This window comes from Toxorhynchites rutilus, chromosome 3 (assembly GCF_029784135.1).
Source record: "Toxorhynchites rutilus septentrionalis strain SRP chromosome 3, ASM2978413v1, whole genome shotgun sequence".
NCBI lineage: Eukaryota > Metazoa > Arthropoda > Insecta > Diptera > Culicidae > Toxorhynchites > Toxorhynchites rutilus.
In genome coordinates this window covers 138,572,056-138,587,254 of record NC_073746.1, presented here as the reverse complement: position 1 = coordinate 138,587,254, position 15,199 = coordinate 138,572,056, and the positions used below count along the sequence as shown (strand labels likewise).

Here is a 15,199-nt window from a genome sequence, read left to right as displayed (position 1 = left end):
TTCCATCTGGAAAGCTTAAAGCTTAAAGCTGAGGCAGTAGCAACAACAATCCTTGAAGTAAATTGTATATTGTGTCATAATATGAACTCCATCAATGCCAAACTTTTCGAATTTTTTGAGCGCACAAAACGAACAGAACAATTTTATATACATAGACTATTTTTTAATCAATTAAAAAAGAATTTCAAGAAAAAAATAGGAAGCATGTACTTATATCTATAGATCTTCACTTGACAAAGGATTAAGGAATAAAGGGTCGAAATTTTCAAGTGATTTCCGGGAGATTATAAATGATGACATGACGATAAAAAAAATACAGCATTTTCAAGCCACAAATACCTAGTTTGGGGAACGTAGTACATATTTTTAGTTTTGCTAATACTACCATAAGGCGTTGAAATTATTCAAATGTTCATGTTTTTTAACGATTTTCCTCAAAGAGAAATTATGATCATGGTTTGACCACCTCTGATCATGGTTTGTCCGGTTTTAGAAATCATCATTTTTGAATGAAAACATTCGAATGTTCGAGTAGATGTTGCATTTATCTTTGCTTGAGTTTACTGTCATCATATTGATCCATTCATAATTTAGGCTTTCTTCAAAATATTGCCTTTACTTGGGCATTCTAAAAGCGTTCACCTCAACACATTCAACACAGAGAAACTTCATTTCTGCTATGCGCAAAGGATGCAATAAATAAACTGCAGCGCGCTATAGAAATCATGTGGACAAAACAACATTAGTGAATTGGACAGAATTGAGGTCATCGAATTGCGTTAATTTAATGGTTTAGCTAAGTAAATCTGATAAAAAAGGTGTGCAAGCATGATGTTTACAATATTTGTAAGTGTTTTTAATCCAGAAAAGGTCTGAACACGTACCAAATAATCATTTGGTGATTGATTAAAAATTAGCTCGAATGAGGGGCGCATTGACACCAATAGAAGGTTTATTTTATAATCCTTTAAAACATGTGAATACGTAAAAATATACTATAAAACTACTGTAAATCATGAAAAAGACAATTTTATTTATATGTTTTGAAACATTCGAATACCTGATTTGACAAAGATGTGCTGAATTAGAGCATTCAAAAAAGTGGACAAACCATGATTATATTTTCGACTGGACAAACCAAAATCATTTACCTTATATAAGATTAAAATACTTTGGAAAAATGATTTTATACGCAATTCTGTGTAAAATGCTAAATATACATTATTATCCTAAGTCTAACTGTTCCTGAGCTATAACAAAACGTATAGGAAATTATATTTGATGAAAAATCAATGGATTCCAAAATCTGCGTGAACTGCGTAAATTTCAAAATTCGTGTAAAAATCCAAGAAACTGTGAATTATTAGTTAAAGTGCAACCCATATTCGAATGATTTTTTTTGCGTGCTGCAATTATGATATCTGTTTCTCCTTTTATTTCTCAGCTATCAGTGATACAATACAACATTATTTCGTGAAAAGTCACATCAGCGGTTAATACGCGCCGCGTAAAAAAAAAATAAAAAATTCCGAAATCCGCGTAAAAAACCGCGTAAATTCCAAAATCCGCGTAAAAAAACCGCGTGAATTCCGAAATCCGCGTAAAAAGCGACTCCAGTATATTTAATTTTATTTTGAATGCATAGGTGATTGTATTGATATTTTCATACCCCCTACCCTCCCACGTGATATATGAACAGCCTCATACACCGGCAACGTAGCGACTCGTCAGCCACGTTCAACGAAATCGTCCGACCGGATTTGTAGAAAAGAATAATTGACGGCTCGTTGGGTATTCGTCTGGGCTTTGCATCTCGGCTTTTGTTTTGATTTTGGAGATATTTTTTATACCAACATATCTCTTAGCCCCAAATTTCGGTGTCAAAATAATTTGTGACTAGCTGAGAAAAATAGTCTTTATGTTATTATTGTTGGATAAAGGTCGGGACTACGGGGTTTAAACATTTAAATAATATAATTCAATGATTTTCATTGAATTTTTCTAAATTTAGAACTAGTTCTAGGCATGCTGATTCGAATAAGGGCATTGCAATTTACTGTTGTAGGTGGCGACACCATGAAAAACATGAAATAAATCATTCGTTTAACATTTGACGTGACGGTGCTGCTGCAAGCATCGACTGCATGTGTGAATTGACGAATTTACGCAAAGGTGAATTAGCTCATGAGTACGGAGTACGCACGAAAATTTGATTGTACGATAACTGACGAAGAGACACAAACAATTTTGTTCGATAGAAGCTACTTTCACTATTGCATACAATTCGTACGACCATTTTTTCGCATCCAGTGTCACTGCCGCCTCAGAGCTCAGAACCACAAAAGTGATGATGTTTGTACAGGGTTTTCCATTTCGGGCTTCCGAAAGTATACAGCCCTGCGCTGACAACCGTTTGACATAGCTGTCAACCAAAGCGTCATATCGTTAGTTGAATGTCTGCCATTTTACAATATGGATCGTTTCAGCATCGCACAACGTGTTAATTTTGTTAAATTATACTATAAAAATGATGAAAAACCGGCAAATGTTTTTCGAGCATTACGGACGGATTTTGGTCGTCATGGACGGCCTACAGAGCACACAATCGCTAATGTAGTGCATAAATTCGAACAAACTGGATCCGTAGCGGATATTGTGAAACCTGTGCATCATCGTAATGTGCGTTCGGCCAAAAATATTGCTGCTGTTGCTGCCAGTGTGGAGGACGACCCGAATGTTTCGATTCCACGGCGTGCTCAGCAATTGGGCTTGTCAAACACATCATTGTGGCGAATTTTGCATTTGGACTTGCACCTACATCCATATAAAGTCCAACTGGTACAAAAATTAGAGCGTGGTGACCATGGAATGCGTCGGGCATACGTCGATTGGGTGAACGAACAACAGCAGCAAAATGCTGAATTTTCGCATCAAATTTTCTTCAGCGATGAGGCACATTTCGAGCTCGGTGGCTATGTGAACACCCAAAATTTCCGTATATGGGGCTCCGAAAATCCACACATGATTGTTGAGAGGCCATTGCATCCGCCAAAAGTCACTGTTTGGTGCGCATTATGGTCTGGTGGAGTCTCACAATATCCGCTACGGATCCAGTTTGTTCGAATTTACGCACTACATTAGCGATTGTGTGCTCTGTAGGCCGTCCATGACGACCAAAATCCGTCCGTAATGCTCGAAAAACATTTGCCGGTTTTTCATCATTTTTATAGTATAATTTAACAAAATTAACACGTTGTGCGATGCTAAAACGATCCATATTGTAAAATGGCAGACATTCAACTAACGATATGACGCTTTGGTTGACAGCTATGTCAAACGGTTGTCAGCGCAGGGCTGTATACTTTCGGAAGCCCGAAATGGAAAACCCTGTATATAGAGATTATTAATTACACTTGATATATACAAAATTTTATGTCTATTTATTTTGTTGAATATGATTAAAAAAATATTTTTTTTCTGTATTATAGTGACTTTCAACACTTTTAGCTGGTTTGTCACAATACTTCCAATTTTTTGAAATAATGTCGGGAGTGTGACTTGAACTCGTGACTTTCTGCGCCTCCATCAGAAAATAATGTTAAGTTTACTCATTTTACTAACTGCAATGTTTTTAAATTGATAATTATTCAGTAAGAAAAAACTAAAGATGGTGTTTTCGAAGAAACTTAGCTATGGGAGTCTGAGGTACGACTCTATTCTGGAAAAGGGGTCTCTTGCCCAAAATAGTTTGAGAACCCCTGGTTTAACCCTTCCGATATCTGGAACAGACGACCACAGTGTGCAGTAGGTGACTTGCCGGTGATGAGCCGCTTGGGATGCTAACGACAGGCATATCAAAACTGAGTTGAAATGAGTACAACTAGTTAGTTTGTTGCTCTCAAAGTGCGTACTGATTTGGTTTGATATGAAAAAAAACAAGTTCCTTCATATAAACTAAATCCATAAGACGACTCGTTCAGTTCAAACCTTCGTATAGGAAGAGGTGGGACCTTCATCATTAAAATATACACAAAACCTCTGACCATAATAAATAAATCTAGATCTACCAGGTTCGTTTTCAATTTGTTTTATTTTTTAATAATCATTTTTTATACAAAAAGACATTTATTGTTTAGTTTCTGTTCTGTTATCATGTGCTATAATGCTTATCCTTTCCGCCCGTCGGTCCACTTATCATTAATTTACTTCGAAATAAGCAAACAATATTCTGTTTTCCGGTAATAGAGCTCACCCGTACCGTGTATTTTTTTTTTCATCTCTTCATCTCGTTTCAAACTTTTCATTCCACTCACATTGCATTTTTTTAATAGTATTCCACTTCCATAATAGTAGTTCACAATATCGGTTGGTTGTTAAATTACGTCTTTGTATTTCATCATTGTTTTTTTCCCTTTAATGTTAATTGGTTTCCTAATTCCTATAAATGTTTTTTTTCTTTTGTTGTTGTTGCTGTTGCTGTTTGTTTCTCTGCATGTGTTAATATTTTCTTTCCGGTTTTTCTCCCTTCAGTGCGGTTCTGATTGGTTGATTGATGCCACACCACGATCTTCGTGGGCGCACTACTTTACGCTGGGTTCCACGTTATAGTATAGCCTTGCCGTTCCGTTGGCATATAGGGGAATAGATTTTTTTTTGTTAGTTTACGAGTTAGTTGCGAGCAATTGCTGGAAAGTGTGTTTTTTTCTCTCTCTCTATTTGACTAGATTAGTTTGGTTGACCATCGATCGCGTTTGAAGTCATGGAACAGAGCCGTGAATTACTCAATGTAAAACAAATGTAAAACAGCACACTTGGTAAAATGAGGTACAAAATGATTGCGAGTTAAGTTGCGAAAGGAATGTCATGGAATCACAACAAATTGCATACTTTTGGGCTCGAAGCGGCGAAGTGAATGCAGCGTCTATTGACTGTAGAGTTTGTGATATAGGTCTAGTATACCGCTAGGCGCAAGTATGATTCGTTCAAAATCCAATAGCGATACAAAACTCAGTGTGAATAGCGGAAACGAAAAACAGAAAAACGGTAACGGTATTGAATTAAAGAGACTTTAAACTCTGAGAGTTCATTCGTCTCTACAACAGAAAAAGGATTCGCCAATCAATAAAACTCAAAAAATCGTTCATATAAAAATCATTTATCTATATTTTGACTATTTCTCTTGTTTTAAGCATTTTATACTATATAATAAAAAAAGAAAATAAATCGAACAAAGAATGATGAAAACAGAAGAGGGGAGATTTTTTATACAAAGAAACCTAAAAAATATAAGATAAAACAATTCATAATTGTGTCTAGTTGCTTTCGACATCGAGAATTGGTGCGTCATCCAGTGACTCTGTGAGTGTGAGTGTTTGTGTTTCGAATGATAACTAGAAGCTTGCTGTGAAAACTAAAAACGGCTGAGCCAGATTCCCGGGAGCGCTGGTCTTCGTGTGCAACCTTTACTGGTGGCATTTTGCGGGTAGCTGCGTCGATTGTATTTATGGCAACAATAATTTCTAGTCAACAATAAATTATACAGTCAATTAGTAAGCGCGTCGTTGCGTTGAAGATCAGGCTCCTGGAAAAGAAGCTCCGCAGAATGTATCGTAGCTCTACCAAAAAGGACTCTGGAGTTATGCTCAAAAACAAGAGGAGAAGTTAACGGTGAAGGATTCATTCACATTGTCCCAAGTAATCAATGCCTTCAGCGTCTAGTCGATATTATTCATTTTTTTTTTTGCTTCATACATATCCTAATTGCGCTTCGAAGTCGACTGCCGTCGGTAATGATTTCTACACGTGTGTAACCCTCGGGGAATTTTCCAAGGAAAAAGCTCTTTGAAAACAAGAGTCACGTTATATGCGATTCCACTGATTCTGTCCGGGGTCGGGACAGATTGGACACGGCAAAGGTGGGTTTTCGACTGAAGCCTTATTGCCTAGTTTCAGTTTCTCAGTTTCTCGTGATAATCAAAAAATATGCTGTGATTCGTTAATCATTCTCTCTCGCTCACTAATTCGATAGTGTTTGTATTTCATTTTTTCTATACTGCTTAGGATAGTGTGCCACACATTGACTGAGCCTCTCGCATCCGCTTTTCTCGCACTCATCTCATCACACAATCAATCAATCTAGTCAGCCACTCGGTTTGAAGAGCAGAAAAAAGAAGTAAATTCGCACGCCTGCCAGGATCAGCATGGACCCGCAAAACTGATCACTCATCCATCTCATCATTCTCACTTGTTGGCTCTTACAATACTAAGATTTGCTTATCCTGTGTGTTGTTTGTTGTTCTTGATTGATTACTGATTCGTTAGTAGTTTTACTCTCATTCTCTTTCGTCTTCCACTCACTCTCATTCCTCACACGCTTTTCTTTTGCTGGTTTTAATAAATTTTTAATTATTCAATCTAAATTTAAATCACTTCAAATAATAAAAAAAAATCACACGGATTTGTTTGTCTTATCCTTGCCTAGCTTGTGGGGCGCCCTTGTGGTTTCTATTTTTGTTGTTTTTTTTGTTATCAGTAATTGAGTGTGCTTCATGAGATCACTCTCGTAAAAAACTACGAAAATGAGTTTTTGAAATGCAACTTCGCGCACTTCCTGCTGCGTGTGATTGTTGCGTGTTTCTTCTACTTTGTGGGGGAGGATGGGGTGGTGTATCCTTTCCTGTCCGAGTTTCGGCACCCCCCGATCTCGTGCTGTGATTGTAGAAGAATCGAGATGGAAGGGAAGTGCATTCGTTTTGTTTTTATGTAAATAAATAGTATTTCTTCTGGCCTCTTTGTTAATATGATGTATCTCCTTGAATACAGTTTCTGTTTCTCAGTACATTGTTTGTGTTGTTTTTTCTTTTCTCATTACTCAATGGAAGAACAGATCATTCTCGGCCGAGATGCCTTCGTGTGCGAGTTTGTGTGTGGGTGTTACATTCAACTCGATCTACGTTTCCGGAGATTCGTTCCATTTCCTGCCGGAGGATGTCTAGCGCTCATCTAGCATTGCTTCGGATGATAAATGCAGAAAAGAAGTAGCGTGTTGTTTGTTTGTTTGTTTTTTTTTCTGGTATTGTTTTGTTATTTCGTTTTTTTTCTCATTGCTTTTGTGACGTATATTACAGATTAAAAGCTTAAAAACAGAACACATTACGTTTTCCCTACTGATTCTTTTCGTGCACACAATATCCAAGGGAATAGGAAAAGTCAACCATTTTTCCTCGTTTAGGTTTTTTTTACAATTGCTTAAATCATAAAAGAAGTTGCGCTTTTTGATTTCGATTTGTCTATCTTACAAGGTTTCCTCTGTCCTTTTTACAACTTTTAAAGGTGAACATATTTTTTTGCTTTTTCCTCATATACTTTTCCTCCAATATATATACTAAAGTATCTGTGTTTATCTTGCATCTGTTCTGTTTTACCTTTTTCTTTCTTTTTCTAATGTTACTAATGTTCTTAGGGCTTACTTATCGCAGAGTTCGTATTATATTAACGAAGTTGAGAGATTGTTTGTGTGTGAATGGGGAAGGGGAACCGTGTTGGAAAAAATCCTTACTCGCACATTACACTGTGCCAATTGTATATAGCTTGCATTTAAAAAAAAACTCTTGTTCATCTCTATCCTTTAAACGCAGATAGAACAGTCCCTAAACATAACCTATATCGTATATTGTAGCCGAGCGAAAAGAAAAAAAATGTGTACCCTACTTAACGGTTTTCCTATCTTCTTTTGTTTCAGTTAATCCGAGGAGAAAATAATATCTAGCCAATAATGATAATGATAATAAGCGATAATTATTATTATTATTAAATAATTAATAGTCGGCTGTTGGGTTGTCTATTATCTTCGATCCCGGTACAGGAGATAGGTTTTCATCGACTGCGGCAGCTGGAGGTGTTCGATGCGTTCCTCTAAGTGCGTTCGGCCAATCTTCTGGCGGATGACACGTCGGCACAGGTCCATCAGTGGCAACGGTTCGGCTGAAAAAAGAGGGAAAAACAAAAGCAATTAGTACCTCTGTTTCCTGGGAGAACGCATTGATCATTTGGCACTTTTAAAGAAAATTTATAATTTAAAAACTACAAAATTCTAGTCAAAGGATGACATGTAGGAAATTATTAAAGTTTTCGTTAATAAAATACCGTAACTCTGCCTAACTCTGCGCACTTTCGGGTTTCTAGACCAACTGACTATTGGTTGTGCTTATTACTATTGTTGAATAGTTAGATTATTCTTTTGTCTTTGTTAGTACCCGATATTTCACCGAAAAAAAATCGAGTTACGCAGAAAAAAATATTAAAAACAAATCTGGCATCACTGAAAACGTCATATTTTTGTTCCTGTTGGAATCGACGCCACCATTAGCTTTAGACTAGTGATATATTCGTGTGAAGAAATATGATGAGGAAGAACCCATTTGAGGGGGAGTGTTCCTCGATAAAAGTGGCTGAATTTTGGTTAGCTTGGAAGAATTCCTCCATGCAGCTTAACTAAAACTTTCTGAATGCGGCTTGGCCCGATCTTGTAAGCGATACGAATCTGTTTTACAAACGGCAACAGATAAAACGTGAAGCAGTATCAAATCAGTATGATTTCGAATCGTAATCAATTAGGAATGGTAGGTAGTAAATGAAAAGCTCAAGGCCTAATCCCATAAATAAAAGTATGTTTTTTTTCCAAATTCTGAAAAGCGCTATTTTTTCCAACTTAAAAAAACATGATAATGACAAAAATGAATCCTAATTTTCAATACATTTTTATTGGATGAAAATTTCCTTTGAAAATTTGTTTGTTATTTTTTTTATGAAAAAATAATTCATTTTCTACATTTAATTGTTTAACTAAAAGTTTGAAGGTCTTATAGTTTTGGGTTAGAAATTTGTTTGAGTTTTTTTCAACTTTTTTTCGAAAAATCTTAACCTAAATACTATAAGACATACACAATGCTGGTTATAGAATGTAATATAGCAAATTATCAAACATTTATTTTTATAAAAAACAAACATTTTTTTTAAAGAATAATTTCATTTGAAAATTAAACGTTTTGAAAATTAACAACCATTTATATGTTTGGGCCAAGAACATGTTTTTTTTTTAATTCTGAAAAGGGTTATTTATATCTATTTTTTTTTTTTCAAAATTTGAATATGAGATACATTTTTGAGAAAAATGAATTTTAAATTTCAAAAAAAAATTTTCAAAGAAATTTTGCTTCAATGCTTTGTTTGTTATTTTTTTATGAAAACATAAATAATTTTCTATATTTCATTCTTTAACTAGCATTAGTTTTTGAGTGAGAATTTTTTTGATTTTTTTTGAGTTTTTTTGACTTTTTTTTCGAAACATCTTAACTTAAAAACAAAAAGACATACAAAACGTTGGTTAAAGAATGTAATATAGGAAAATATGAAAGTTTTTATATAAGAAAATTAAACAAATATTTAAAGAAAAATTTCATGGAAAATAAAATAGTTTGAAAATTAAAAAGCATTTTGTTCAATTAAATTTTCCTTTGAAAATTGGTTTGTTATTTTTTACGAGAAAATAAATAAATGAAGTTTTGAAGGTATTATAGTTCTTGAACTTTTTTTTGAGTATTTTAAAACATTTTTCGAAAAATCTTTAAAACAATAAGACATACAAAATATTGGTGAAAGGATGTGATATAGAAAATTATTGAAGTTTTCATATATAAAAAAATTAAACAAATTTTTAAAGAAAAATTTCATTGAAAATAAAATATTTTGAGAATTAAAAAAATATGTATTTTCTTCAAATAGCTTTTTTATTTTTTTCCAAATTAAAGAAAAACATATGAGAACATATATTTATAAATATGTTTGAAAATTTGTTTGTTGTTTTTGTTAAAACAAAACATTTTGAAAATTAAAAACTATTTTTCTCAAAAATGTTTTTTTTAATTCAGAAAAGGGCTATTCCTGTCTTTTTTTTTCAAATTTTGAATGAAGAACAATTTTGAGAGATTTGAATTTTAATTTTCAATATATATTTTTATTTCCAATGAAATTATCCTTTATAAAATTTATAGTTATTTTTTTATGAAAACATAATTAATATTCTACATTTTATTCTTTAAAAAAATTTCGAAGGCCTAATAGTTTTTGAGTAAGAAATTTGATTGAGTTTTTTTTCACCATTTTCACGAAATATCTTGACTTAAATACTATAAGACATACAAAATGTTGGTGCAAGAATTTAATAAAGGGAATTATTAATCTTTTCATTTTAAAAAATCAAACATATTTTTAAAGAAAAATTTAATTGAGAATAAAATATTTTGAAAATTGCAAACCATTTTTCTCAAAAATATGTTTTGTTTTTAAATTCTGAAATTCAAATTTTTTTCAAATTAAAAAAAACGTTTTTATGACAAAAATGAATTCTAATTTTCAATATATTTTCATTCAATAAAATTAAAATTTATGAAAAAATAACAATTTTCTACATTTCATTCTTAACGAAAATTTGAAAGGTCTGATAGTCTCTGGGTGTGAAATTTTTTGAGTTTTTTTCAACTTTTTTTTCGAATCTTAACTTAAACACAATAAGACCTTTGCATGTCAGTTAAAAAAATTAATGTAGTTAATTATTGATGTTTTCATTAAAAAATCAAAAAAAAAAATTCTAAAAATATGTTTTTTTTTCAAATCCTGAAAGTGCTATTCATATCTATTTTTTTCTCAAATTCGAATAAAAAACACTTTGAGAAAAAAAAATTTCAATATATTTTTTTTCATTGAAAATTTCTTGTGAAAATTTATTTGTAATTTTTTAATGAAAACTTAAATAATTTTATAAATTTCATTCTTTCACAAAAAAAATTGAAGGTCTTATAGTTTATGAGTGAAAATTTTTTGAATTTGTTTTTGAGCTTTTTTGTCAACTTTTTTTGAAGAATCTTAACCTTGAAGTTATAACCTACATACAAAATGTGGGTAATGAATGTAATACAGGAAATTATTAAAGTTTTCATTAAAAAAATCAAACATTTTTTTTAGATTTTGAAAATTAAAAACTATTTTTTCTCAAAAATATGTTTTTTTATAATTTTGGAGAAAAAGATTTGAATAGCCCTTACTATTTCCAACAAGCCACCCATACATCGGAAGATGGACACTTTTACAAGGACGGAATTTTTCTAACAACAACTATTTCAGTTATTTCTTTTAAAAAAATCTGTTTTTGAAGTTAAACAACTTCCCATATTTCATCCTTTGATAAGAATTTTCCAGGTATCATAATATTTGAGTAATATTTTTTTGTAAAAAATTATGAAAAAAAATTTGGCCCTTTTCAAAAACTAGACTAATTTTTTTTTGAAGATTTCAAGTATGCAAAGTTGCTTAAATGATCAATGATTTACACCCATAACGTTTCACTGCTATTTGAGATGGTCCTGCCTATTCCTAAGGCGAGTTGCAATGAAATTAGTCTATTACATCGTTAAATTTTGTGCGATTTATAAATGAAAACGCGAAAAAAGTGAGTTTTAGTGAGTCAAAATGTTGTTACTCTATTTGTGGACTAAAAAACTAAAAAAAAATCTCCATTTTTGTGACGTGACAACGTTTCAAAATACCTGTTTTTCAAATGCTTGCTTCTCATAAATTACAAAATGAAACCTGGGTCTTCAAACAAGTACTTGAGTATACATTCAATGATATATGAACATCGAAGTTTTGTTGAGTGAGTGCAGAGATATCTCAAGGAACATAAAAAAACGAAAACGTAATATATTTCAAACATAATTATGTAGTTTTTTTAACACGCCCTTTTCAAAAGTTGGTGCACAAAATAAAATTCATTTTTAAAGAATTCATATTATGAATGATGTGTATATTCAGACGACGTTATAACTTTTTTTTTCCTAAAACTTGATCGAAAATCAGAACCCATTGATCATTTGGATCAATCGAATTTTGGAGGGAAGGACCTTGGCTTGCCAGCGCGGGAAAGGTGACTGCATTTGTGAGCGGTCGAAAACACAACCATTAATTCCGGGGGTGAGTGGGTCTTGATCGACTTTCATCGAACGGCGCCACGGTGTTTGCTTGTTTAAAACGGAACGATTATAGAAAGGAACGCACAAGTACAGGGTTTGTTGATCTTGAAAAGAAGTTTAGCCGGTGCGAGTCTACCAAAAAAAAAAAAAGGGTTCGCCTACACGCGATCGATAACTTTCGAGGGAGTCTGTTTATTCTGTGTTCATTTTGTTTTGATCAGTGGGAGAGAAGGGACAGATACTTACGATCGAGGCCACCAATGTATTTCATTGTGATTTCACAGTGTCCCCAGACGGCGGACACGATCGGGTATAGCTTTCGTCCTTTCAGTCCCCGGAACGCAACCCCAAGATACTGGCCGTCCACGATGAAGCTGAGCGTGCCCTCGTCCATGTCTAACGCTACTAGGAATTTGTCCGGCACCAGGAAGGTCTCGTCCGCCTTAAGTATCGCAGGGTAGGTGATGCCCGGGCAGGATTTCGAATTGTGGTACAACATATTGCGACCCAGGTCCCAGCCCCAGCTCTGGTCGTTCGAACCGACCAAACTTTGATAACCTACGGAGTGCAGGGGTGCCTCGGATGTGGCAACACCGATCACAGCATGGGTGCCTCGCTGCCGCGTCGACCAGAACACTTCCCACACGTGCAGACCTTTCGTCAAACCAACCTTGCCTCGTATACAGTCTGTGCTCTGCGCCACCGGATGCCGGTGGAATGTCATTTTGTCGTCCTCTTTCACGAACACGTTCAGTGAGCGGTCCTCCGAGTTCCAGGAATATTTGACTTGGGTTTCCCGCGCTACCGGGGGCATATCGAGCAGAAGATCCAAACGCGCTGGCCGCTGGAAGTGTGCCGCTAGTTCGCGAGGAATCTTCGGAATGAAAGATGATGGCTGGTCGCGGCTGCTGACCGTTTTGACACCTCCGCTGATCTTTTGGCCCATGTTCATACCAGGGTGCACACTACTGCTGGTACGACTGCTTCTGGTGCTTCGGATGGCAACCTTGTACGACACACGGATACGTTCAAACTCGCGGGGATCGATACGATTTAGCACCACCCGTGGCAGCAGTGTGGAGGTGGATGACGATATACTCTGTGGACGGCGACGTTCGCTGGACCTTAGTACCGGACCCCGGCTACTTTTATATCTGTAAGAGGAAGAGATAACAAACAAAAGTTAGAAGATGATCGCAACATGGTTTATCGAATATATCATTAGCAATAGCACTAAGAAGAGCAGTTCGATATGGTCAACAGCATGAGATCTTCTCCTATAGAACTTCATCATGATCATTCCCCCGATCTACACTACTACGAGGAGACGTTGTAAACACCGCTCACAAACAGAGTTGCGTATTGCATCCATTCAAACAGTCACGAAGACATTGGATCGAAGCTGAAAGTAACGACCTCTCTCCCCGCGTCCCATCCTATTCGATTCATCCCCCGCGTATCTCTCGCTGAAGGAAGTTAATTGCAAGGTTAATGAAGCCCATTTACGCGCTGGGGTGCATTCGTCATACGGGACAGTCAGAGTCAACAGCGCTAATGGCGTCGGGTTCGCGGCGCGTAAATACAGCAAAGAACGCTCACCATCCCAGACATTGTGCTCCAATTTGGAGCCGCTGCGCGCATGGGTGCAACAACAACGCGAAAGGGGTAAAAGGCTGGCGCATGCGTAATTATTTTTGTGACTTTTCCGAAAAAAAAAGAACGCCAAAACGGTAAACAAACGCATAAAATGAAAGCCAATACCGGAGGAGACTGTTTATTTAGCCACTTCTTGGAGTGCGCGCGCGCGAGCGGCGGTGAAAGATATTAAGAGCGAGGTTGATCCGAAAAAAACAACAGTCGACGGACCATTCCCTTTGCTCTAGTTTGAGGCCAGAGAATTGCTCCTTTCAAATTTGATTCCTATACCTTTTCCACGGAGGAAACCAACAAACGAGAACCGACCGGTTGCACTTCACCGCGATTGGAGCACGCAGACTGGCTCGATTTGGTGACTGTTTCTCGCGGTACAGATGTTTTTTTTTTCAAACCGTCGCGTCGCGTCCGAAAGGTAGAATGATATTTGTTTATCATTAATGACCGAGACTGAAAGAACGAATCTTATGCAGGCAGCAGAGTGCGCACTCTCACCCGACGGGATTGGGGTTATCTCGGAGGCTCTTCCCGTCGCAGCGAATGTGATCACAACAGAGCGCATTGTGTATTGGTTCAATGATAAGGATGGTTTCTGGTTCATGTTTGACCTAGCCCAACGATGAGCGATCGTCACTTAGTTCCCGCGTCGTGGTTCTGCGTCGTGGAGGTTCTTTCATTAGTAGAGTTGAAGAATGGCGAATGGTCACCCCAAAAGAAAGGTGTTGTTTTTGTCGTTTATAAATATAAAACTCGTCTCAGCGTGGAACAGCTGCTGTTCCAAATTGGAAGCGCAGGTGTTATCGATGACCGTTTTTTAATTATCCACCCCAATAGCATGGTTTCATGTCGAATGCAGAGAGCCGTATATAGTCTTTTCAAAAGTCAAAAGTCAAAAAGTATCCGAAAACATCTCCGGAGGGTGCTCTCAGTGAGCCGATGTTTGTGTTAGCTAGGTTGTCACAATTATCAGTGACCGAATCGTCTTCAATTTTTTCATTGTGTCGGGTTATTCCGGGATCTGTGAGATACATGAACATTTCAACCAAGGGAGTAATGAAGATAAGGGAGATTTGCATACATTCGGGCAAATTGTTGCCTCTTGGAATGTCGACATCAACGTGGACTTGTCGGTCAGAGTTGTCTCTTGCTGCTTTATTTTGACATAGGACTATATCCTTGATTTCTATATATGGGGGTCACTCTACGAAAGATGTAACGATTTATTAAGAGTTTTCAAACTCATATTACTCAAAATCGTTATTGCGACATATGTAGTGTTATATATCATTAGACAGGAAATTTATACAGCATTTTTTTTTGCTAAAAACATGAACAGTGAATATAGTAAAAAAAGTTAACAATCTGACGATTCAAATGTGTATGTTTTCTTTCGACTGCACTAACCACTCGCTTTCCTCCCCGACGCAACGAGCAATGTTTTTGCCTAAATTCTTGCGTTAGGATACTCAATATATATCACCGGGCTATAAAGTTATTACAACCCCCTAAAACCTCCTAAA

General features: G+C 35.7%; 1 protein-coding gene across 3 annotated transcripts in view; it reads right to left on the bottom strand.

Annotated features, from left to right (window-relative positions):
* Positions 1–5,138: 5,138 nt before the first annotated feature.
* The window catches only part of LOC129779143 (protein gustavus), a 385,901-nt gene continuing 375,840 nt past the window's right edge, over positions 5,139–15,199 (bottom strand). For all 3 annotated transcript variants that reach the window (XM_055786428.1, XM_055786426.1, XM_055786427.1), the window contains 2 exons: positions 12,273–13,180; positions 5,139–7,983 (listed from right to left, as the gene is read on the bottom strand). In XM_055786428.1, coding sequence (XP_055642403.1) covers positions 7,844–7,983; positions 12,273–12,978 — 846 coding nt within the window. In that variant the 5' untranslated portion in view covers positions 12,979–13,180 and the 3' untranslated portion in view covers positions 5,139–7,843. The remainder of the gene's footprint in view (positions 7,984–12,272; positions 13,181–15,199) is intronic.